The sequence below is a fragment of the Oncorhynchus nerka genome, linkage group LG12 (assembly GCF_034236695.1).
Source record: "Oncorhynchus nerka isolate Pitt River linkage group LG12, Oner_Uvic_2.0, whole genome shotgun sequence".
NCBI classification, from domain to species: domain Eukaryota; kingdom Metazoa; phylum Chordata; class Actinopteri; order Salmoniformes; family Salmonidae; genus Oncorhynchus; species Oncorhynchus nerka.
Genome location: NC_088407.1, coordinates 19198928 through 19222352, shown reverse-complemented (window position 1 = coordinate 19222352; position 23425 = coordinate 19198928). Strand labels below are relative to the sequence as shown.

General features: G+C 39.0%; 1 protein-coding gene across 6 annotated transcripts; it reads left to right on the top strand.

Moving 5' to 3' along the window:
- Positions 1 to 10324: 10324 nt before the first annotated feature.
- On the top strand, positions 10325 to 19821 carry LOC115137910 (butyrophilin subfamily 1 member A1-like). Of its 6 annotated transcripts, XM_065025328.1 has the most exons (13): positions 10350 to 10538; positions 11803 to 11896; positions 12347 to 12376; positions 12471 to 12500; positions 12784 to 12837; positions 12979 to 13005; positions 13168 to 13364; positions 13397 to 15586; positions 16799 to 16892; positions 17354 to 17507; positions 17737 to 17808; positions 18506 to 18532; positions 18695 to 19821. In XM_065025328.1, the coding sequence occupies exons 10-13, from the start codon at positions 17462 to 17464 to the stop codon at positions 19219 to 19221; spliced, it is 672 nt and encodes a 223-aa protein (XP_064881400.1). In that variant the 5' UTR covers positions 10350 to 10538; positions 11803 to 11896; positions 12347 to 12376; positions 12471 to 12500; positions 12784 to 12837; positions 12979 to 13005; positions 13168 to 13364; positions 13397 to 15586; positions 16799 to 16892; positions 17354 to 17461; the 3' UTR covers positions 19222 to 19821. The 6 variants fall into 6 exon arrangements, 3 of the variants coding, with proteins under 3 accessions (XP_064881400.1, XP_029530062.2, XP_064881401.1); XR_010465269.1 differs by having other exon boundaries at positions 10325 to 10538; positions 12471 to 12521; positions 13168 to 15586; positions 17354 to 17383; XR_010465270.1 differs by having other exon boundaries at positions 10325 to 10538; positions 12471 to 12521; positions 13168 to 15586.
- Positions 19822 to 23425: the final 3604 nt, after the last annotated feature.

Genomic DNA, 23425 nt, shown 5'->3' with positions numbered 1-23425 from the left:
TTTTGCCTAAGAACACGAATGAATAAAGAATGGTACCAACACATCCCGAGAGCAACTTCTCCCAACCATCCAGGAACAGTTTGGTGACGAAAAATGCCTTTTCCAACATGATGGAGCACCTTTCCATAATGCAAAAGTGATAACTAAGTGGCTTGCGGAACAAAACATTGATATTTTGGGTCCATGGCCAGGAAACTCCTCAGACCTTAATCCCATTGAGAACTTGTGGTCAATCCTCAAGAGGTGGGTGGACAAACAAAAACCCACAAATTCTGACAAACTCCAAGCAAGAATGGGCTGCCATCAGTGATGTGGCCCAGAAATGAATTGACAGCAGTCCAGGGCAAATTGCAGAGGTCTTGAAAAAGAAGGGCTTAACACTGCAAATATTGATTCCTTATATCAACTTCATGTAATTGTCAATAAAACCCTTGACACTTATGAAATGCTTGTAATTATACTTTAGTATTCCTTAGTAACATCTGACAAAAATATCTAAAGACACTGAAGCAGCAAACTTTGTGGAAATTAATATATATAGCCATCGCCGATCCATTTTTCATTTTCTATTTGTTTTGTCTCATTTTCCCACACACCTGGTTCTCATTTCCCTCATTATGTGTTGTGTATTTAAACCTCTGTTTCCCCCATGTGTTTGTGTGGTATTGTTTATGTGTTTTCATGTATGCGCACGTTAGGCTGGTTGCGCTGGGTTATGTTCAACCCATATTTGTATTTAGTGTTCATTTGTGCAGTGTGCTTTTGGTTCGCCAAATAAAAAGCTCAGTTTTACTACCAAATATCTGCTCTCCTGCGCCTGACTTCCTACAGCCCTTCACGCATACCTTGACAATGGAAGTATGGAGGTAGTTTTGTTCCCCAAACAATAAGGGGTTAAATATGTGTTTAAAAAAACAAACATATTTTCTGAGCCTTTCTTATATCTCCTAGAGGACAGACACTTCTAAACTTTATTTCTTATGATTTATATTTTGACTGTTGTCGTGTCTTTGGCTATGCCGGATTAAGTGATATGACATGCTATTCTATAAAATAATTTCCCTGTAAGTAATATTACCTGATTAAGCTAATCAGGTAATTAATTAACTAAAAAGTGAGGACACCACGAAATAATGTTTATATAGCTGTTGTCTTCCGAATAAACTCTTAAAGACCTAGTCATCTTTTATATCAGTAGCAGTCAATATTTAATATTCACCTTACTTAGTCTCATTTGAAAGTTGTAAATTCTTGGATATCTTCACGAACCCTAGCTAACAAGTTGAATCAGCAATACAACATTTGGTTTAATTATTTATTTACTAAATACCTAAATAATCACACAGAATTACATCAACACAGAATGGATCATACATTAATTACAAATTATGTCATAAAGGAAAACATCCCTAGTGGACAGAACAGATATGACGGCTGATTACACAAAGAAAGGGGGTTGGGTTTTGAATGAAAGAGCGGGAAGACTGAGTAACAAAGGGAGAAGCTATGCTATCGTAAATACAGTATCTCATGCATTCTAAATTATTGCCCATTTGAAAAAGGAGAATGCAATAAATATTTACTCTGAGCTGCGCTTTGCTAGATTGTTCGTAGATGGGAGGCTGGGTGGTGCAGCATGGATCTCTGATCCTCTGAAGACTGTCTAGTGGTGAACTGGAGCATGGTAGAATGGACACTCTGTCCATCCTCTCCTAGCCCACGTTTAGCGGGCGGAGGGGGGTAGCACTTCTTTAGTGAATAAGAGTTCAAAGTTCATACCAAGTTGCCATACTTTAAGCTCATGCTATATTCTGGCTGGTATAGTCTAAATTCATCCTTCCGGCGTGTAGGTCGTCACCTTCACATTGAAATTCGATGCCAATTTCGTTTGGTTCTTGTTGATGTTGGCTTAGTTCTGTAGGTGGTCTTTGTCCTTTCAAAGTGGGGACTGCCAGTCAACGGGTATATATAGTGGTGAAAGAAGGGCGTGCTTCATAGTTCACAACCCATGTCTGTTCACTTGGACGGGGCCTCTGAGTGAGCAGAGTGGTGTGTGATAAACCGTTCTCTCATTTAAGAAGTTAAAATTACATTTAATCTTTTCACAAATAGTGTCATATTTAAACCTTTAAATTGCACAACAATTCCATGTGAATCTGATAACTATAATGTGTAGACTTTCCAAGATAGAGTTTATGTTGTCCTATCATTAGTAATAATGTCTCAGACACCAATTGATCTGGCATCATATTCTTTAAGTACCAATGCATATTTTCAACTGGTTGGATTACTGAAATATGGTTCCTTTCCCCACTCTTTTGATGTTATAAGACTCTCTCTTATGTTAAATTCTTGCGTCGAGCCAACCTGGATCCGGGATCATGACTACAGCCTCAAGCCCATTACCATAACGCAACGTTAACTATTCATGAAAATCGCAAATGAAATGAAATCAATATGCTAGCTCTCAAGCTTAGCCTTTTGTTAACAACACTGTCGTCTCAGATTTTCAAAAATATGCTTCTCAACCATAGCAAACTAGCATTTAGCATTAGCATTTAGCGTTAGCATTAGCAGGCCACATTTTCACAATAACCAGCAAAAACATTCAATAAATCATTTACCTTTGAAGAACTTCGGATGTTTTCAATGAGGAGACTCAGTTAGATAGCAAATGTTCAGTTTTCCTGAAAGATTATTTGTGCAGGAGAAATCGGTCCGTTTTCTGCGTCATGTTTGGCTACCAAAAAAAAACGAAAATTCATTCATCCAAACGCCAAACTTTCTTCCACATTAACTCCATAATATCGACTGAAACATGGTAAACGTTGTTTAGAATCAATCCTCAAGGTGTTATTTACATATCTCTTCATGATATATCATTCCTGGAAGTCTCCTCTCTGTCTCAATCACGTGGATGAATGCGAGCAGCTTGGAGATTACGCAACAATTTCAACAAAGGACACCGGGCGGACCCCTGGTAAATGTAGTCTCTTATGGCCAATCTTCCAATGATATGCCTACAAATACGTCACAATGCTGCAGACAACTTGGAGAAACGATAGAAAGGGCAGGCTAATTCGTGGCGCTTTCACAGCCATATAAGGAGACTTGGAAAAACAGAGCGTCAAAAATCCTGCTCATCTCCTGTTTGAAATTTCATCTTGGTTTCGCCTGTTGCATCAGTTCTGGGGCACTCACAGATAATATCTTTGCAGTTTTGGAAACGTCAGAGTGTTTTCTTTCCAAAGCTGCCAATTATATGCATAGTCGAGCATCTTTTCGTGACAAAATATTGCGCTTAAAACGGGTACGTTTTTTTATCCAATAATGACATAGCGCCCCCATAGGTTGAAGAGGTTAACAAAGGACTTTCCAAGAGACACTCTGTAGAGTAGGGAGAGAGAAAATTGGAAAGGTATTTCTGGGGTCATAAACCTCCGCCATCACGCCAACGTCATGACACTGTCTTTTCTTGTAATTTATGAATGTGTTATTCAATGCGTTTCTATGGGCAATAGTAGTGAAGGCCAAATTCAATATTCTATCAAATAATTATTTTAAATATGTTTTTATATCTAAATGGGTCCTAAAATTCTAAATCAAATAGCTAAATGATCCAAGGTATAACCATCTTCTGGCAATTCCATATGTCAGCTCATAACAATTCCATATGTCAGTTTTTTAAAAAGCCCTTTTTACTTAATCAGTTGTCACAAAGTACAATACTACCATCCCAATAAAATAAGTGCATCATCTGCATTAGTAGCCTCTAATTCAGAACCTCCCAACACAGTGTTAGTGTGTTATTTCAATTTAATGAAATAAAACAGACACTGAATATCCCTTTGAGCATGGTGAAGTATCTAATTACACTTTGGATGGTGTATCAATACACCCAGTTATGATAAAGATACAGACGTCCTTCCCAACTCAGTTGCCGGAGAGGAAGGAAACTGCTCAGGGATTTCACCATGAGGCCAATGTTGACTTTAAAACAGTTCCATAATTTAATGGCTGTAATAGGAGAAAACTGAGGATGGATCAACAACATTGTAGTTACTCCATAATACTAACCCAAAAGAAGAAAGCCAGTACAGAATTCAAATATTCTATAACATGCATCCTGTTCACAATAAAGCACTCAAGTAAAACTGTTACAAAAGTGGAAAAGAAATTAACTTCATAAAGTGTTATAAAAGTGTTATACTTGAAGCAAATCCAACACAATACATCACTTAGTTCTAGGCTTGGGCGGTATCCACATTGTCATACCTTCATACCGATCTTGTGCCATACCGGGATATTCAGTAATACCGGAACTGAACATAAGGGTGCGCTAATTTCAAACCCGAATGATACTCTGAAATCCGATGGTTAGCAATGCTAGCAAGTACATGTAAAATCCAAAGCGAACTAAATGCTAACGAGCACATTGCAAACATTTTATACAGTCCATGACCGAAACTTTACAAATAACAAAAACTGCTACTCACAGTTTGCTGTACGCACAAACAAAATATTAGACAGCAAGGCATTCGTTTGGTAATAGCAGAGAATCCCCTCCTAAATCAAGAATCCAGGAGGGCATTCTCTGCTATTATCAAACGAATGCTTGGTTTTGGAAGAAGATAACCACTTAGCTAGGTAGCTAACTAGCTACTATATTAGCAAACCAAATATACAACTACAAAGCGTTTAGCACATTTCTAGCTGGCAAACATTTAGTTGTGAATTCCATACTGTAATTCGATCACCTGGCACATGCTGTACAACATTGAGTGACTCACAAGGCTCCGGTGTCTCGTCGTTGTGTGCTTGTAAACAAACACCACGTGACTGGCGACAACTGGTAAGCTTCATAATGAAAAATTATATGACAGGTGAAATGAAGAACGCAAACTTATTTTATCTCCTAATTTACTGCACAAGTTGACTGCAGGTATTTACTTAATAAGTGGCTACAAATATTAAAAAAATGAATAAAAAAACTTCAAAGAAATCGTTCTCAACGGTATTTACGGTAATGGTATATAAGGAATACCACCCAACCCTACTGAGTACCCCTCTTCAAATCTTCAAGCATGGGAATGGCTGCATCATGTTGTGCGTATGCTTGTCATCGGCAAGGACTAGGGAGTTATTTAGGATTTTAAAAAACTGAATAGTGCTAAGCATAGGCAAAATCCTAAAGGAAAACATGGTTCAGTCTGCTTTCCAACAGACACTGGGAAACATTCACCTTTCAGTAGGACAATAACCTAAAACAGAAGGACAAATATACACTGGAGTTGCTTACCAAGACAAATTGAATGTTCTAGTTACAGCTTGAAACTCTATGGCAAGACAATGTAGGGAGTGCGTACTGACGGCAGAGAAGTCAGACGCCAGAGAGCAAAAAACTGTGTTTCCAAAGGCTCAGTTTAATAATCAAAACCCACCGGATACAGAATAATAAATAAATGGGTACATAACCCGACACACACCAGAACATAACGTGCACAAGCCTTTACAACAAACAATTATGGACAAGGACATGGGGGGAAACAGAGGGTTAAATACACAACATGTAATTGATGGAATTGGAACCAGGTGTGATGGAAGACAAACAAAACCAATGGAAAATGAAAAGTGAATTGGCAATGGCCAGAAGGTCGGTGACGTCGACCTCTGAACACCGCCCGGACAAGGAGAGGTACCAACTTCGGCGGAAGTCTATGGTAAGTTTATGGAACTCTATGGTTCCTTGACCGGAACCCAACACCTCTCCTCCGGACCGTACCCCTCCCACTCCATGAGATACTGAAGGCCCCTCGCCCGACTCCTGGAATCCAGTATGGAGCGAACGGAGTACGCTGGGGCCCCCCCAATGTCCAGAGGGGGCGGAGGAACCTCCCGCACCTGAGACTCCTGGAGCGGGCCAGCCACCACCGGCCTGGGGAGAGACACATGGAACTAGAGGTTAATACGGTAATTGGGTGGAAGCTGTAACTTGTAACAAACCTTGTTCACTCTCCTCAGGACATTAAATGGCCCCACAAACCGCAGACCCAGCTTCCGGCAGGGCAGGCGGAGTGGCAGATTTCGGGTCGAGAGCCAGACCCGGTCCCCTGGTGCGAACACCGGGGTCTCACTGCGGTGGCGATCTGCGTTCTTCTTTTGGCGCGTCACGGCCTGCTGAAGGTAGACACGGACGGCTTCCAAATCAAATCAAATCAAATCAAATCAAATTTTATTTGTCACATACACATGGTTAGCAGATGTTAATGCGAGTGTAGCGAAATGCTTGTGCTTCTAGTTCCGACAATGCAGTGATAACCAACAAGTAATCTAACTAACAATTCCAAAACTACTGTCTTATACACAGTGTAAGGGGATAAGGAATATGTACATAAGGATATATGAATGAGTGATGGTACAGAGCAGCATACAGTAGATGGTATCGAGTACAGTATATACATATGAGATGAGTATGTAGACAAAGTAAACAAAGTGGCATAGTTAAAGTGGCTAGTGACATAAGAATGCAGTCGATGATCTAGAGTACAGTATATACATATGCATATGAGATGAATAATGTAGGGTAAGTAACATTATATAAGGTAGCATTGTTTAAAGTGGCTAGTGATATATTTACCTATATCTATAGACCTATATCTATATCTATAGACCTTTACCTATAGACCTATATCTATCCTACCATGCCTTTCTAAGGTCTTCGAAAGCCAAGTCAACAAACAGATTACCGACCATTTCGAATCTCACCATACCTTCTCTGCTATGCAATCTGGTTTCAGAGCTGGTCATGGGTGCACCTCAGCCACGCTCAAGGTCCTAAACGATATCTTAACCGCCATCGATAAGAAACATTACTGTGCAGCCGTATTCATTGATCTGGCCAAGGCTTTCGACTCTGTCAACCACCACATCCTCATCGGCAGACTCGACAGCCTTGGTTTCTCAAATGATTGCCTCGCCTGGTTCACCAACTACTTCTCTGATAGAGTTCAGTGTGTCAAATCGGAGGGTCTGCTGTCCGGACCTCTGGCAGTCTCTATGGGGGTGCCACAGGGTTCAATTCTTGGACCGACTCTCTTCTCTGTATACATCAATGAGGTCGCTCTTGCTGCTGGTGAGTCTCTGATCCACCTCTATGCAGACGACACCATTCTGTATACTTCCGGCCCTTCTTTGGACACTGTGTTAACAACCCTCCAGGCAAGCTTCAATGCCATACAACTCTCCTTCCGTGGCCTCCAATTGCTCTTAAATACAAGTACTAAACTATACAAGTACTAAACTATACAAGTACTGAACTAAATGCATGCTCTTCAACCGATCGCTACCTGCACCTACCCGCCTGTCCAACATCACTACTCTGGACGGCTCTGACTTAGAATACGTGGACAACTACAAATACTTAGGTGTCTGGTTAGACTGTAAACTCTCCTTCCAGACCCATATCAAACATCTCCAATCCAAAGTTAAATCTAGAATTGGCTTCCTATTTCGCAACAAAGCATCCTTCACTCATGCTGCCAAACATACCCTTGTAAAATTGACCATCCTACCAATCCTCGACTTTGGCGATGTCATTTACAAAATAGCCTCCAATACCCTACTCAACAAATTGGATGCAGTCTATCACAGTGCTATCCGTTTTGTCACCAAAGCCCCATATACTACCCACCATTGCGACCTGTACGCTCTCGTTGGCTGGCCCTCGCTTCATACTCGTCACCAAACCCACTGGCTCCATGTCATCTACAAGACCCTGCTAGGTAAAGTCCCCCCTTATCTCAGCTCGCTGGTCACCATAGCATCTCCCACCTGTAGCACACGGTCCAGCAGGTATATCTCTCTAGTCACCCCCAAAACCAATTCTTTCTTTGGCCGCCTCTCCTTCCAGTTCTCTGCTGCCAATGACTGGAACGAACTACAAAAATCTCTTAAATTGGAAACACTTATCTCCCTCACTAGCTTTAAGCACCAACTGTCAGAGCATCTTACAGATTACTGCACCTGTACATAGCCCACCTATAATTTAGCCCAAACAACTACCTCTTTCCCAACTGTATTTAATTTATTTATTTATTTTGCTCCTTTGCACCCCATTATTTTTATTTCTACTTTGCACATTCTTCCATTGCAAAACTACCATTCCAGTGTTTTACTTGCTATATTGTATTTACTTTGCCACCATGGCCTTTTTTGCCTTTACCTCCCTTCTCACCTAATTTGCTTACATTGTATATAGACTTGTTTTTTTTACTGTATTATTGACTGTATGTTTGTTTTACTCCATGTGTAACTCTGTGTCGTTGTATGTGTCGAACTGCTTTGCTTTATCTTGGCCAGGTCGCAATTGTAAATGAGAACTTGTTCTCAACTTGCTTACCTGGTTAAATAAAGGTGAAATAAAAAAATAAAAAAATAAAAAATGTTAACATGCATGAAACCAAGGCTTTTACGTTTACAGACGTCAACAATTGAGAGCACCTGGGGGGTGGGAGTGGAGCTAGGCACTGCAGGACCTGGATTAACACATCACCAGAGGAACAGAGGAGAAGTAGGATAAGGGTACGGCTAAAGACTATACGAACTGGCCGTCTAGAACGTTCAGAACAGAGAGTAAAAGGAGCAGGTTTCTGGGCACGATAGCATAGATTCAAGGCATAGTGTACAGACAAAGGTAAGGTAGGATGTGAGTATATTGGAGGTAAACCTAGGCATTGAGTAATGAAGAGAGAGATATAGTCTCTAGAGATGTTTAAACCAGGTGATGTCATTGCATATGTAGGAGGTGAAACAACATGGTTGGTTAAGGCATATTGAGCAGGGCTAGAGGCTTTACAGTGAAATAAGACAGTAATCACTAACCAGGACAGTAATGGACAAGGCATTTGATATTAGAGAGAGGCATGCGTAGCCAAGTGAACATATGGGTCCAGAGAGTGGTTGGGCTGGCCGGGGACACGGCGATTCAGACAGTTAACAAGCTAACAGTTAGTAGGCCGTAGCTAAATAAGCTAGCAACTAGTAGACCAGGTCAAGCTAGCAGTTAGCAGGCCGGGTTAGCAAGCAAGCAGTTAGCATGGGCTAGCAGTCTCTCAAATGTCTCTGGAATTGAACTAGCATAGTAGGAAGTGATTTCGGTAGTACTTTATTTTACGGGTATATAAAATTACACATTTGCTAGGACATTATAAGGTATCTATTGTTACTTTATGGTACTTACTTTAAATAATTGTACACAATTGGTAACTTTTAGTGCTTGTTCCAATGAGTCCCAAAGGTAACAGTTTAATGTAGGTGTCCTTATTCAAACATTCATATAGCCTTTATAACAGCTATATAACACATTATAATGTTTGCCGTAATTAGTAGTTTCAAATAGTTTATGAGTAACGGCATAAGATGTTACAAAACTAGCTATAATGGGTGTTGAAATCAAACAGCTGATTGAGCTTTCATGTCACCAAATACATTCACGGGTCACTACGAAGGAGTTTTGGTTCCTGATTCAAATGGAATCCCGTTCCATCTGCTTTTCACCTTTAATGTCGCCTACAAAACAATTGGGAACTTGGAACTGGAACTCGGAAATCTTCAACTTCCGGAAAATATTTTGAACGGTCATTCAACTATTTTGAACGGTCATTCAACTCGGAATTCTAACTCGAGAACTCAGGCCTTTTTCTAGAGCATGAATATCCAACTTGAAAGTCAATGACGTCATGATTTGACCTCGATGTCCATGTTGTCTTAGAAGGACAATAAAAAACATTGTACCCTTCGGCAGCTCATATCTGTGTGAAGCTAGATTCAGTGTTCTCATCTGCATTAAAACCAAATATCGATCCAGGTTGGATGTGACAGCAGAGATGAGGTGCGCACTATCGACCACATCCCCTGATTTTGAGAAGCTCCAGCGCGACGTGCATAAAGCCATCTCATTAGTGCTGGTGAGATACATCATGTCAGACTGATTTGTCACAGCCCCACATTAAAAATATGTGATGGTGAGTTGAGAAGATATTCAGAAACACTGTTAGAATTTTTCGAAATTGACTGCCATAGCCCCAAAATATAAAGTAAACAAAGGCTGTTAATAGCATGTTTTTTACATGGTTGGGGTCGCGATCCTTTTCAGATATCATAATGGGGTCGTGGGCCCAAAAAGTTTGGGAACCCCTGGTATATATAATGCTTCCAGTAACTAAACTGGCCATGAGAGAGAGGCAGCTTTCCTATAAAGTACTGTACTGACAAAGTAACTAAGATAATGCTGTCTTGATAAAACCTGGACGCTCCCTGTTTCACTATGTGATTCTTGCTGGAAGGTTCAACTGACTGGTTACACATTAACCAAACGAGCTGGGGCATGCTGTCTCATTATCAAATCTTTCTGTTCTCGTAATTATGGCCACTCGCTAGCATTTAGCATTAGTAAGTTGGTAAATGGGTACTTGGTATGAATAATATTTGAGACTATAGTGGTACATATACAGCATAACAGGACAGGTTTTGTACACAAGGTAAGTGTCTGAAAGATAATCACCATATGGTCCTGAAATCAATCTTCTTTGATTCACTCAGCGTTATTGTTTTATTACTGGGTCTTAGAACTGTTATACTAATGTTTTAAACAATAATCCTTTTGATACGAGACAACTTGAAATATCTCTGAAACAGAACACATTCATCAGGATAACTATACTGCCTTTCTGAAACGAAATACCCACGTTTAGAACGTAATCCTTTCTTCAAATGTCTCTGGAATTGAACTAGCACAGTAGAAAGGGATATGGGTAGTACTTCTTTTACAGTATTTAAATGACACATTTGCTTGGACATTTTAAGGTATCAATGGGTACATTCTGGTACTTACTTCAAATAACTGTACCCAATTGATAACTACCTGATACCAAATGCCTTTTACTGCTTGTTCCATTGAGTCCCAAAGGTAACAGTTTACTTTAGGTGACCTTATTCATACATTAATAAAGCCTTTATAACAGCTATATAACACATTATTACATTTGTCATAAGTAATGTAATGTAATGAGTAGTTTTAAATAGTTATTATTAACGGCATTAGATGTTATGAAACTAGTTATAATGGGTTTTATAGAGAACTGTTCATCCTGTTGTCATATGTGCTTATGTCACCTTTTAATAACAACTGATATTACACAGTCTGCATGACAACTTATTTCATGTGTTATTACATGCTACATAAGTGTCTACGTACCAGATGTTATAATAGGGGCGTTATAGAAGTTATCAAACTCTGTGTCACAGGGGCGGCAGGGTAGCCTAGTGGTTAGAGCGTTGGACTAATTGGACTAGTAACCGGAAGGTTGCAAGTTCAAATCCCCGAGCTGACAAGGTACAAATCTGTCGTTCTGCCCCTGAACAGGTAGTTAACCCACTGTTCCTAGGCCGTCATTGAAAATAAAAAATTGTTCTTAAATGACTTGACTTGATATATATATATATCAAATGGAATTATGGGGTGTCATAGGCCGTTATGGAGTGTGCACAGACACTTTAAATAAAGTGACAAGGTTGAGCGTATCACAAAACCATTCAACATCACTCACTTCTTTTGGTGGTAACACAATAACAATTCTGCGTTTGAGACTGACCAGAGGCATTGCAAGTTGCCTTCCTCCCAACTCAATAACTTTTCCATCGTTTTTGTGGAATCATGATTCCTTTACACTTGTCACTTGGTTTTTGTTAACATTGTGAATCAGGTCTAGCAGACGTTAAATAAGGCTGATAATTTCTTTATAGGTGCCGTGGCTGAGTATTGGAGAAGGACAAGACACAGAGTTGTTCTGGGACTATTTGACTGTTAACGAATACAATTTAGCCACCATCACCATGGGTAAAGCTGCCCGGATATACTTAAGGGCTGGATTCAATCCGTATCGTGGAAGATACACGTTCAAATTTAAAAGCAAATTTCCGATTGAGCCCACATACGGTATGCAGCATTTACCGTGAATGCAGTCGCCGCAAATTCTGGAACATTGCAGTTCAATTTCTATCAAGCCATAACGCCGATCCGCAATAATTCTGCAATATGGATTGAATCCAGCCCTCAATCATTACCCCTAAATGCATTATGTGATATATTGGGGAATATTTGACTGTTAGCTGTTACCATTTAGCCACCATCACCATGGCAATAGCCACTATCACCATGGGTAGAGCTTGCTCGCGTATACAAACCTAAATCATTACCCTAAATACATGAATTTACCCCTGACTACAATATTGATTACAGCTATAGTACATATACCACTGGGTCAAAAACTGTTTCCTTCATTTACAGGATGTTTGGAATCAAAAACAGAAGGACAGAGTGAGTTAGTTTTCTTGTCTTTGCCATAAAAATATGGATATTTGTCTTTCAAAAGAAGAAAATGTATTATTCAACACTATATTACTTTATACAGCACAGAGCCCGGTGGATTCAACAACGAAGGGTCAGCTATTAATCTCTTCATGTAAATATTTTTTGTGGATTTTTTTTACAAAAAGATAGTCATGAGTTGGTATATTTAAGTACATGATCTCTGACTCATAAGGATTTAATATGTTGGGGTTTGAAGTTTTAACCTAACATTTGTTAACTAATAAACAACAAAAACATGACATTGATGGAAAGCATAGGATCTGACAAAAAAATTCAGAGGAAGAATGTTTATTTAAATTACTTAAGGAGAATTCTATTATTTTGTTGATATGAATCTTATGACTCAACTGCAGACAAAGAAAACCCTTCACAGTCAGAAATTCAGCTCAAACTATCTCCAGAAAAAGGTGAGGAATATTCTACTTGAGTTCAGTAATGCATCTCTTTTAAATACAATATAATTTCAGAAAATATTAATATGAAATGTGATACTCATGCAGAGTATATATTAATGTAGAGTATATATTAAAATATATATATTTCTCCAGATATAAATCAAGCACGCTCACATGAAGGTAATGGGCTCTGCCAACAGAATTGTTTTTTCAACTAAATTAAAATACTTACTAAGATAAAATATTTTATCGGCCCTATATAACTAATACTTAAATCACTGAAGGTTAAATAACAATGAAAATTATGAGTAAATAAATATTTGGTCTTCCCATTCTCCACAGTGGATGTTACTCTGGATGTGGACACTGCTCAACCTAAGCTGAAGATACATGGGAACTCACTACAGTGGATAGATGAATCACCACAGAGAAACATTGACATTGAAAACTGTTTTGATGAAGAGCCTTTTGTGTTGGGCAAAATGGGCAGTCCTTTGAAGACTTACTGGGAGGTGAATGTGAAGGAGAAGGAAGACTGGGTGCTTGGCGTTGCCAAGGCAACGGCTAACAGGAAGGGGCCGTTGGCTTTCAGTCCAACTAATGGCTTCTGGGTAATCAGACTATCCAATGGGCAAAGACTTAAAGCCATGGAGGATGAAGAACATGTTCTTGACAAAGGTATTCCAGATAAAGTCGGTATCTATCTAGATTATCAGGAAAGGAAGGTGACTTTCTTTAATGCAGAAGAAGATTCACTCATCTACTCATTTATCAATGGACCAAGTTATCAGGATGATGTCCTGCCACTTTTCTCACCCTGGAACAATGATGCAAAACCAATCACAATTTTGCCCATCACAGCAACATAGAAAAACATAAATGATCGCAATCCCTGTCTGTCAATAGCTTGTCGTGGTTTAAAGCTATGCGAAACATTTTTTATTAAGTAATATCCAGAATTGTGGATTACTTTCTATGTTCATTTGCTGTCATCTAACCAGGTATCAACGTTGTGTCCATATTTTTCGTTAATATATTAATGCTCTGTCTTTCCGACTTGAAGATTACTGACATCATGATTTGACCTCGTATTTGTCTGAGTTCCCTGTTGTCGTGAAAGCACTATAAAACTCATGGTACCCTTCGCCAGGCCATATCTGTGTGAAGCTTGACTCAATGCTCTCATCTGCATTAAAACCAAATATCGATCCAGGTTGGATGTGACAGCAGAGATGAGTTGCGCACTGTCGACATCCCCCCCTGACTTTGAGAAGCTCCAACACAACATGCATAAAGCACAACCATCTCATTAGTGCTGGTGAGAAAAGATACACCATGTCCAGTGGCGACCCTTCGTTCAGGGCAGGTGGGGCAGAAGCCACGACAGGTGATCCACCACCTATTTTTGGGGGGCCTGTTTTGCATGTTATTTTAATACAGGTAACATATCAGTTTGCAAACAATGTATGTTGTGTTAGTAAGCTGTTAGTAGCCCATGTGCTTCACCATAATAATTTGCTCCCTTTTCCCCTCGTAACTTAGCCTACTGTTCTGACTTGGTGGTGCACATTCAGCCTATAGTCTGTTTTAGAGAAATGTTACCATCAAATATTGTAAGAGCTTTCATTGTCTGCTTATAGACCACACTTATGACTTGGTGTACAGGGAGAACACTGTAAGAACGGCCCATGTTCTCAATTCTGTCGCAGTACATTTCAAAAGTGCTGAACAAATAGTTATATTGACTACGTCAGTCCTAGCTCGCTCATTAATGTCTTAATCAATGTTATGGATTGCCTCTTATCCGCTCATTGTCCCCTTATGCAATAGTTTGTACATCTCAATTGCAAGAAGACACCACATCTGTTTAGCAAGTTAGCCATATCAGCTATGCTTTTTTTAAAGGCAGGAAATGAGGCTGAATGAACTGTTTCGATGCCAGACAAGGCTCCGCTGATAGCCAGGTGTAGCAGTGGTAAGGTGTTGGGACAGCTGTTGGGACTCTGCTGTTGGGACAGCTTTATGTAGGCCCTACCAGTTTGTGAGCACGGTTTGTCACCGTTATATTGCAATTCATGTTTTGTTTATTGTTGTGTTGTGTAGTGGCTTTTCTGGCATGCATAAATCAAAAGTAAAAAAATGCCACACCAATATTTACATGCTAAAATTGCCACTGATCATGTCAGTCTAATTTGCAATTCACTGTCATAGCCCCACATTACAAATATGTGAAAATCAGAAATCAGAAATACTTTTAGAATGTTTTTCAATTGACTGCCACAGCACCAAACAAAAAAAGTATGAATGGCATTTAAAAAAAACACATTTTTGGGGTTAATTTGAATTGTTTTAGGCGATCATTTTCAAATATCAAAATGAGTTCGTGGGACAAAAAAGTTTGCGGATCACTGGCATAGAGTATATATTTGGCTTGCAGTAACTAAACTGGCCAGGGGGAGGGGCAGCTTTCCTATTAAAGTACTGTAATGAGGAAGCCAATAAGATACAGATGTCTTGATGAAACCTGGACCCTCCCAGTTTCCCTACGTGATTCTTGCTGGAAGGTTCAACTGACTGCTTACACATTAACCAAAGGAGCTGGGGTATGCTGTCTCATTATCAAATATTTATGTTTTCAAAATTATGGCTACTCAATAGCCTTTAGCATTAGCAATTTGGTAAATGGGAAGTTGGAATGAATAATATTTGAGACTATAGGTGGTACATATACAACAAAACAGGCCATTCATATATACACAAGGTAAGTGTCTGAAAAATAATCACCATATTGTCCTGATATGAATCTTCCTTGATTCTCTCTCTCTCTCTCTCTCTCTCTCTCTCTCTCTCTCTCTCTCTCTCTCTCTCTCTCTCTCCCTTCCCCTTGCTGACTAACCATTCAGCGTTATTGTTTTATTACTGTATCTTTTATCTTTTATACTAGTGGGTTAAACAATAATCATTTTGACATGAGACAACTTGAAATATCCATGAATGACAAGCCTTCAACAGGATAACTGAAGTACTGCCTTTGTAAAACTAACTAATCACTTCTAGAATGTAATCCTTTCTTGAAATGTCTCTGGAATTGAATTAGCACAGTAGGGAGTGATTTCGGTAGTACTTTATTTTACGGGTATATAAATTACATATTTGCTAGGACATTATAAGGTATAGGGTACTTTCAGGTACTTACTTCAAATAAATGTACACAATTGGTAACTTTTAGTGCTTGTTCCAATGAGTCCCAAAGGTAACAGTTTACTATAGGTGACCTTATTCATGTATTAATAAAGCCTTTATAACAGCCATATAACACATTATTACATTTGTCATAAGTAATGTAATGTAATGAGTAGTTTTAAATAGTTATTATTAACGGCATTAGATGTTATGAAACTAGTTATAATGGGTTTTATAGAGAACACACATTGTCATATGTGCTTATGTCACCTTTTAATAACAACTGATATTACACAGTCTGCATGACAGTCTGCATGACAACTTATTTCATGTGTTATTACATGCTACATAAGTGTCTACGTACCAGATGTTATAATAGGGGCGTTATAGAATTTATCAAACTCTGTGTCACATTAATATATTAAATGGAATTATGGGTGTCATAACCATGTCATAGGCCGTTATGGAGTGTGCACAGACACTTTAAATAAAGTGACATTAATTTGAGGTGTACCACAGAGTTGAGCGTATCACAAAACCATTCAAGATCACCCACTTCTTTTGGTGGTAACACAATAACAATTCTGTGTTTGAGACTGACCAAAGGCATTGCAAGTTACTTTTTCCAATTAAAATATTAAGGAGAGATAAAGTTTGTCTTCCTCTGTACTCAAGACATTTTCCATCGTTTTTGTGGCGCCATGTTTCCTTTACACTTGTCTCTTGGTTTTTGTTAACATTGTGAATCAGGTCTAGCAGACGTGAAATAAGGCTGATCGTTTCTTTATAGGTGCCGTGGTTCAGTATTGGAGAAGGACAAGACACAGCGTTGTTCTGGGACTATTTGGCTGTTAGCTATTACCATTTAGCCACCATCACCATGGGTAAAGCTGTCTCAGATATAGATACTTAAGGGCTGTATTAAATCTGTATTGTGAAAGATCCCGTTCAAATGTAAAAGCAATTTTCCGATTGAGCCGACATACGGTATGCAGCATTTACCGTTAATGCAGTCTCCGCAAATTCTTGAACATTGTCTTTAAAATTCAATCGAGCTATAACGTGGATCTGCAACACTTCTGCGATATGGATTGAATCCAGCCCTCAATCATTAGCCCTAAATACATGATGTGATGTATTGGGGAATATTTGACTGTTAGCTGTTACCGTTTAGCCACCATCTCCATGGCAATAGCCACCATCACCATGGTAAAGTTGCTTGCATATACAAACCTAAATCATGACCCTAAATACATGAATTTACCCCTGACTACCATATTCATTACAACTATAGTACATATACCACTGGATCAAAATAAGCCACAACTCTTTCTTTCTTTTACAGGATGTTGTGGCTCAAAACCAGAAGAACAGAGTAAGTTTGTTTTCTTGTCCTTGCCATAAAAATATTGATATTTGTCTTTCAAAAGAAGAAAATGTATTATTCAATTACATGTTACCTTATACCGGAGAGAGCACAGTGGATTCAACAAAGAAGGGTAAGCTTACTTATTACAAAAGAAGATAATCATGAGTTGGTATATTTAAATACATTATCTCTGACTCTTCAGCACTTAATTTTTTAGTGTTTGATGTTATAAATAGTGGAGGAAATGTTTGTGTGGGGTGGGGGGTGGGTTTTGGAGCATGTGCAGTTATAGGGTCTGGCAAAATATTTCAGATGAAGAGTGTTAATTTACATGATTCTATTGTTTTGGTGATATGAAGGTTATGACTCAACTGCAGAGCAAGAAAACCCTTTACAGACAGATACTCATGTCAAACTATCTCCTAAGAAAGGTGAGAAATATTGTACATTAATACAGAGGATGCTGTATAACTTCTGGTTAAGCACCAACTTTGCACCAATTTACACAATATTAAGTCAGTGTCACGCCTTGACCTTAGATATCTCTGTTTTCTTTATATTTTGGTTAGGTCAGGGTGTGACTAGGGTGGGTACGCTAGTTTTTGTATTGTCTAGGGTTTCTGGTATGTCTAGGGTTTTGTAGGTCTAGGTGATTTGTATGTCTATGGTGGCCTGTTATGGTTCCCAATCAGAGGCAGGTGTTTATCGTTGTCTCTGATTGGGGATCATATTTAGGTAGTCATTTCCCTTTGGTGTTTGTGGGATCTTGTCTGTGTAGTTGCCTGTTAACACTTGTTTGTATAGCTTCATGGTTCGTTTTGTTATTTTGTTAGTTTGTTCAGTGTTCATTCTTTAAATAAATAAGAATGTACGCAACCCACACTGCGCCTTGATCCGATAACGAACGTGACAGTCAGTATATTTTTGCTACACATTATCTTTCCCAGTTATTAGCTTTGTGTTCCATACCTCATTCTGGTTTATCATTGCAATTGTAGATGCATCAGCAAGATCCATCAAGAAGACTGCAAAGTTTTAAAATACAATATAATTTCAGATAATAGTCATCTGATATGTGAGACATTGAATTTCTCATTGCTATTCTTTTTTAAATGTATTTTTTTCCAGATATAAATCAAGCACGCTCACATGAAGGTAATGGGCTGTGACAACAGAATCTGTTTTTCAACTCAATTAAAATACCTAATAAAATAAAATACTTTCTCTGTCCTATATAACTAAGCTTTAAATCACTGAAGATTAAATTGCAATGAAAATTATGAGTAAATAAATATTTGGTCTTCCCATTCTCCACAGTGGATGTTACTCTGGATGTGGACACTGCTCACCCTAAGCTGAAGATACATGGGAACTCACTACAGTGGATAGATGAATCACCACAGAGAAACATTGACATTGAAAACTGTTTTGATGAAGAGCCTTTTGTGTTGGGCAAAATGGGCAGTCCTTTGAAGACTTACTGGGAGGTGAATGTGAAGGAGAAGGATGACTGGGTGATTGGCGTTGCCAAGGAAACAGCTAACAGGAAGGGGCCGTTGGCTTTCAGTCCAACTAATGGATTCTGGGTAATCAGACTATCCAATGGGCAAAGACTTAAAGCCATGGAGGATGAAGAACACGTTCTTGACAAAGGTATTCCAGATAAAGTTGGTATCTATCTAGATTATCAGGAAAGGAAGGTGACTTTCTACAATGCAGAAGACAGCTCACTCATCTATTCATTCACCAAAGGACCAAGTTATCAGGATGATGTCCGCCCACTTTTCTCACCCTGGAACAACGATGCAAAACCAATCACAATTTTGCCCTTCAAGGCAAAATAGAAAAACATAATTCATCACATTTATTTTATTTTACTAGGCAAGTCAGTTAAGAACAAATTCTTATTTTCAATGACGGCCTAGGAACAGTGGGTTAACTGCCTGTTCAGGGGCAGAACGACAGATTTGTACCTTGTCAGCTCGGGGATTTGAACTTGCAACCTTTCCGGTTACTAGTCCAACGCTCTAACCACTAGGCTACCCTGCCGCCTCTACACTCTACCCACTAGGCTACCCTGCCGCCTCTACACTCTAACCACTAGGCCACCCTGCCGCCTCTACACTCTGACCACTAGGCTACCCTGCCACCTCTACACTCTAACCACTAGGCTACCCTGCCGCCCCTGTTGACATACCCTGTATGTCAATAGCTTATTCTGGTATATGTGGCTATGTGAATAATTTTCGATTAAGTAATATACAGAATTGTGGATTCATTCTCATCCTTTGCTGTCATCTAACCAGGCATCAATGTTGTGTTCCCTATTCTTTAATATATTAGACATTCATTATTTCAGTAGGGTATTATTGTGTGTGACATTAAACATGCATTTTTGTTTTAAAACATGTTGATTTGTGAAAAATACAAGTTCTTATTTGGTATCTGGTTGTCAATGTGTTGATGACTAGGATTGAAAGAAACAACTGCCATCTACTGTAGTTGTTTTGACAAGTTTAATAATCATCCATCACATAAAACCTTGATTATCTTTACAATGACCAACAATGCAAGCTAGTTAGCCAGATACTTGACACAATATATTGACCCAGTGAAGCCTGTAGTTAGTTGTACAGTGTAACATCTAGTTGGATCATATTGTCATTACAGATATTTCTACCGACATTCTAGTTCTATCAGTCTGGGATATAAAGTAATTATATGATTTAAAAAAAAAAAAAAAATATGACCAAACACTATGAATATGTCAAAACATTAATATGACAAATGAGTATGACAAAACAAACTATGTTAGTCATTACAGCAGATGATATTGTCTCACTTTACAGTAATGAGTATATACAGGATCAAAACAGAGATATTTGTAGATTTTTACAGTTACATCTACAGTTACATCAATAAGTTGTCAGTTACATCTACATCAAGGGGAAAACGTTCCATCTCAAATCGCTCAGATCAGTGAAGAAGTAAAAGATTAAAGTAACTCAATCTTCAAAAAGTTAATAATTGCTAAAGCTAAAAAAAAAGCTTAAACAATGGAAGATACTCCACATTGCACTCTGTGCATCAGCTGTTTTTCCCATCGTCAAATAAAACCACAGATAGTTGTGGGGTATTAGAGTACTAATAAAACCACAGATAGTTGTGGGGTATTAGAGTACTAATAAAACCACAGAGAGTTTTGGGGTATTAGAGTACTAATAAAACCACAGATAGTTGTGGGGTATTAGAGTACTAATAAAACCACAGATAGTTGTGGGGTATTAGAGTACTAATAAAACCACAGATAGTTTTGGGGTATTAGAGTACTAATAAAACCAGAAAGAGTTTTGGGGTATTAGAGTACTAATAAAACCACAGATAGTTGTGGGGTATTAGAGTACTAATAAAACCACAGATAGTTTTGGGGTATTAGAGTACTAATAAAACCACAGATAGTTGTGGGGTATTAGAGTACTAATAAAACCACAGATAGTTTTGGGGTATTAGAGTACTAATAAAACCACAAAGAGTTTTGGGGTATTAGAGTATTAATAAAACCACAGATAGTTTTGGGGTATTAGAGTACTAATTAAACCACAGAGAGTTGTGTGGTATTAGAGTACTATTAAAACCATAGAGAGTTGTGTGGTTTTAGAGTACTAATAAAACCACAGAGTTGTGTGGTTTTAGAGTACTAATAAAACCACAGAGAGTTGTGGTTTTAGAGTACTAATTACACCACGGAGTTGTGTGGTTTTAAGGTACTAATACATAATAAAGCTACAGGCAGTAGTAACTAAAGACTGACCAAACAATGCTATGGCCTTGCCTGTTAACTGCAATCTTTTACAGGTTCACTTTGCAGCTTGAGGAGGATTTCGCTTGTCAGACAGGTGCGTTTTTGAGTTCCTTTTTACAACCTAACAAAGGGCCGAAGAGTCCTCTAACACTCCCAGCTTTTCAGGTTTCAGTCCAGTCAACTATTTTCAATACTTTGTTTTCCACATCTATGCTCCAGTAGGCATTCTCTGGAATCATTTGGAGGTTTGAAACTCTCTTCTCTGGGTCCTGATACTGAGAACCTAAACTTTGATGACACATGGATAAAACAATGCCTCTGCTTTTTTCTCTGTCTCATAAAACAACTCCTCAAGATGTTGTTTACATCCTTGTGTCAAGTGACATTTGACACGTTGCAAAAAGCCCAATCATACACTCAACAAACATTTAGGTGTTTGTATTGTTACTGGTTTTGGCTTTTCAATTTATGTTTTGAGGTTCGAACCTTTAGCACTTATAGCACGTTAGCACGTAGGGTGCACCGATTGGTATCACCTTGTTAGTCAGTATGTGTTACATCCGGGATGCCATGACGTACAGTGTAGGAACCATGACGTTTAACTAATACTGACTCCCAAATGAGATGCTGCTTTCATGGGCTGTAGCTCGTGGGTCTCTGGAACACTGTACGATGGCGCCGGAGAAGATGGCAAACGTTTTACGTGCCCCCAGACGATTGTGTTTTTTGTTTGTTGATTTGAGTTGTTTGTAATTAATTGTTTTACTTATTTTGTACATAATGTTGCCTCTACCGTCTCTTTTGACCAAAAATAACTTCTAGACATCAGGACTGCGATTACTCACCACTGTAACTGTCTGCTTCCAACTCATACTCTCAAACACATAGATCCCCTGGAGCTAACTCTCCAGATCCCAATCACCTGAATTCTGATAACCTGTATGTCATTTACATACACTATTTAGGTCAGTTATTTGCACCCCATCATAGTGAGGTATTGTTTGTTTTGATACACATTTCTATTCGGAGCTCTGTTTTGTCCTGTATTAGTCCTCCTGTGTATCGTAGTTTTTGGCGATCCTCACTAACAATGCCTTTTTGCCTATTCCCTGCCTGTACTTTTGCCTATTGGATTTCCTGTCATCAACCTCTTTCTTGATCTCCCAGACTACGTTATTAGTCTTTTCCCTGCCTGTACTGTTACCTTTTTGGAGCCCTTGTGTATGACCATCTGCCTGCCCCTGGACCCAGTTACCTGCCTCCTCCTGTGGTACTTTACAATTAAACACCTGCTGCGCCCTGCACTTTAAACCAGCACTCTGTCTCCCATCGTATTCATGACAAGCACGGACTAGCAGAATCCTTTTTTTCCTTTCATGACTCTGACGAGCACAATGCGAAGAATACACTGCTTCCTCGTGATCTAAGTGAAGAGGAGGCGGAAAAAGAGAGGCTGAAGGCCTTCTGATAATTCGTAGGTGATCGAATAAACCCACACTTTCCTCCATTCTGCTAGCAAACGTGCAATCTTTGGACAATAAAATCAAAGATTTACACGGAAGATTAAACTACCAACGGGACATTAAATACTGTAACATCTTATGATTCACGTAGTCGTGGCTGAACGATGACAACATCAGTATACAGCTGACTGGTTATACGATGTACCGACAGGATAGAACAGCGGCACCTGGTAAGACAAGGGGCGCCATCTATTTATTTTTGTAAACAGCTGGTGCACGATATCTAAGGAAGTCTCGAGCTATTGCTCGCCTGAGTTAGAGTTTCTCATGATAAGCTGTAGACCACACTACCTACCGAGAGAGTTTTCATCTGTATTCTTTGTAGCTGTTTACAAACCACCACAGTCAGAAGCTGGCACTAAGACAGCATTGAATGAGCTTTATTCTGCCATAAGAAAACAAGAAGAAGATCACCCAGAGGCGGTACTCTTAGTAGCCGGGGACTTTAATGCAGAGAAACTTATTTCCGTTTGACCAAATTTCTATCAGCTTGTTAAATGTGCAAACAGAGGAAAAATAACTCTGGACCACCTATACTCCACACACAGAGATTCATACAAAGCTCTCCCTTGCCCTCAATTTGGCAAATCTGACCATAATTATTGCCTCCTGATTCCTGGTTACAAGCAAGAATTAAAGCAGGAAGCACCAGTGATTCCCCCCCCCCCCCGTACATACGACCTCAAACTACCAGTGCCCCTGTAACGGCTTTCTTCTGTGGAC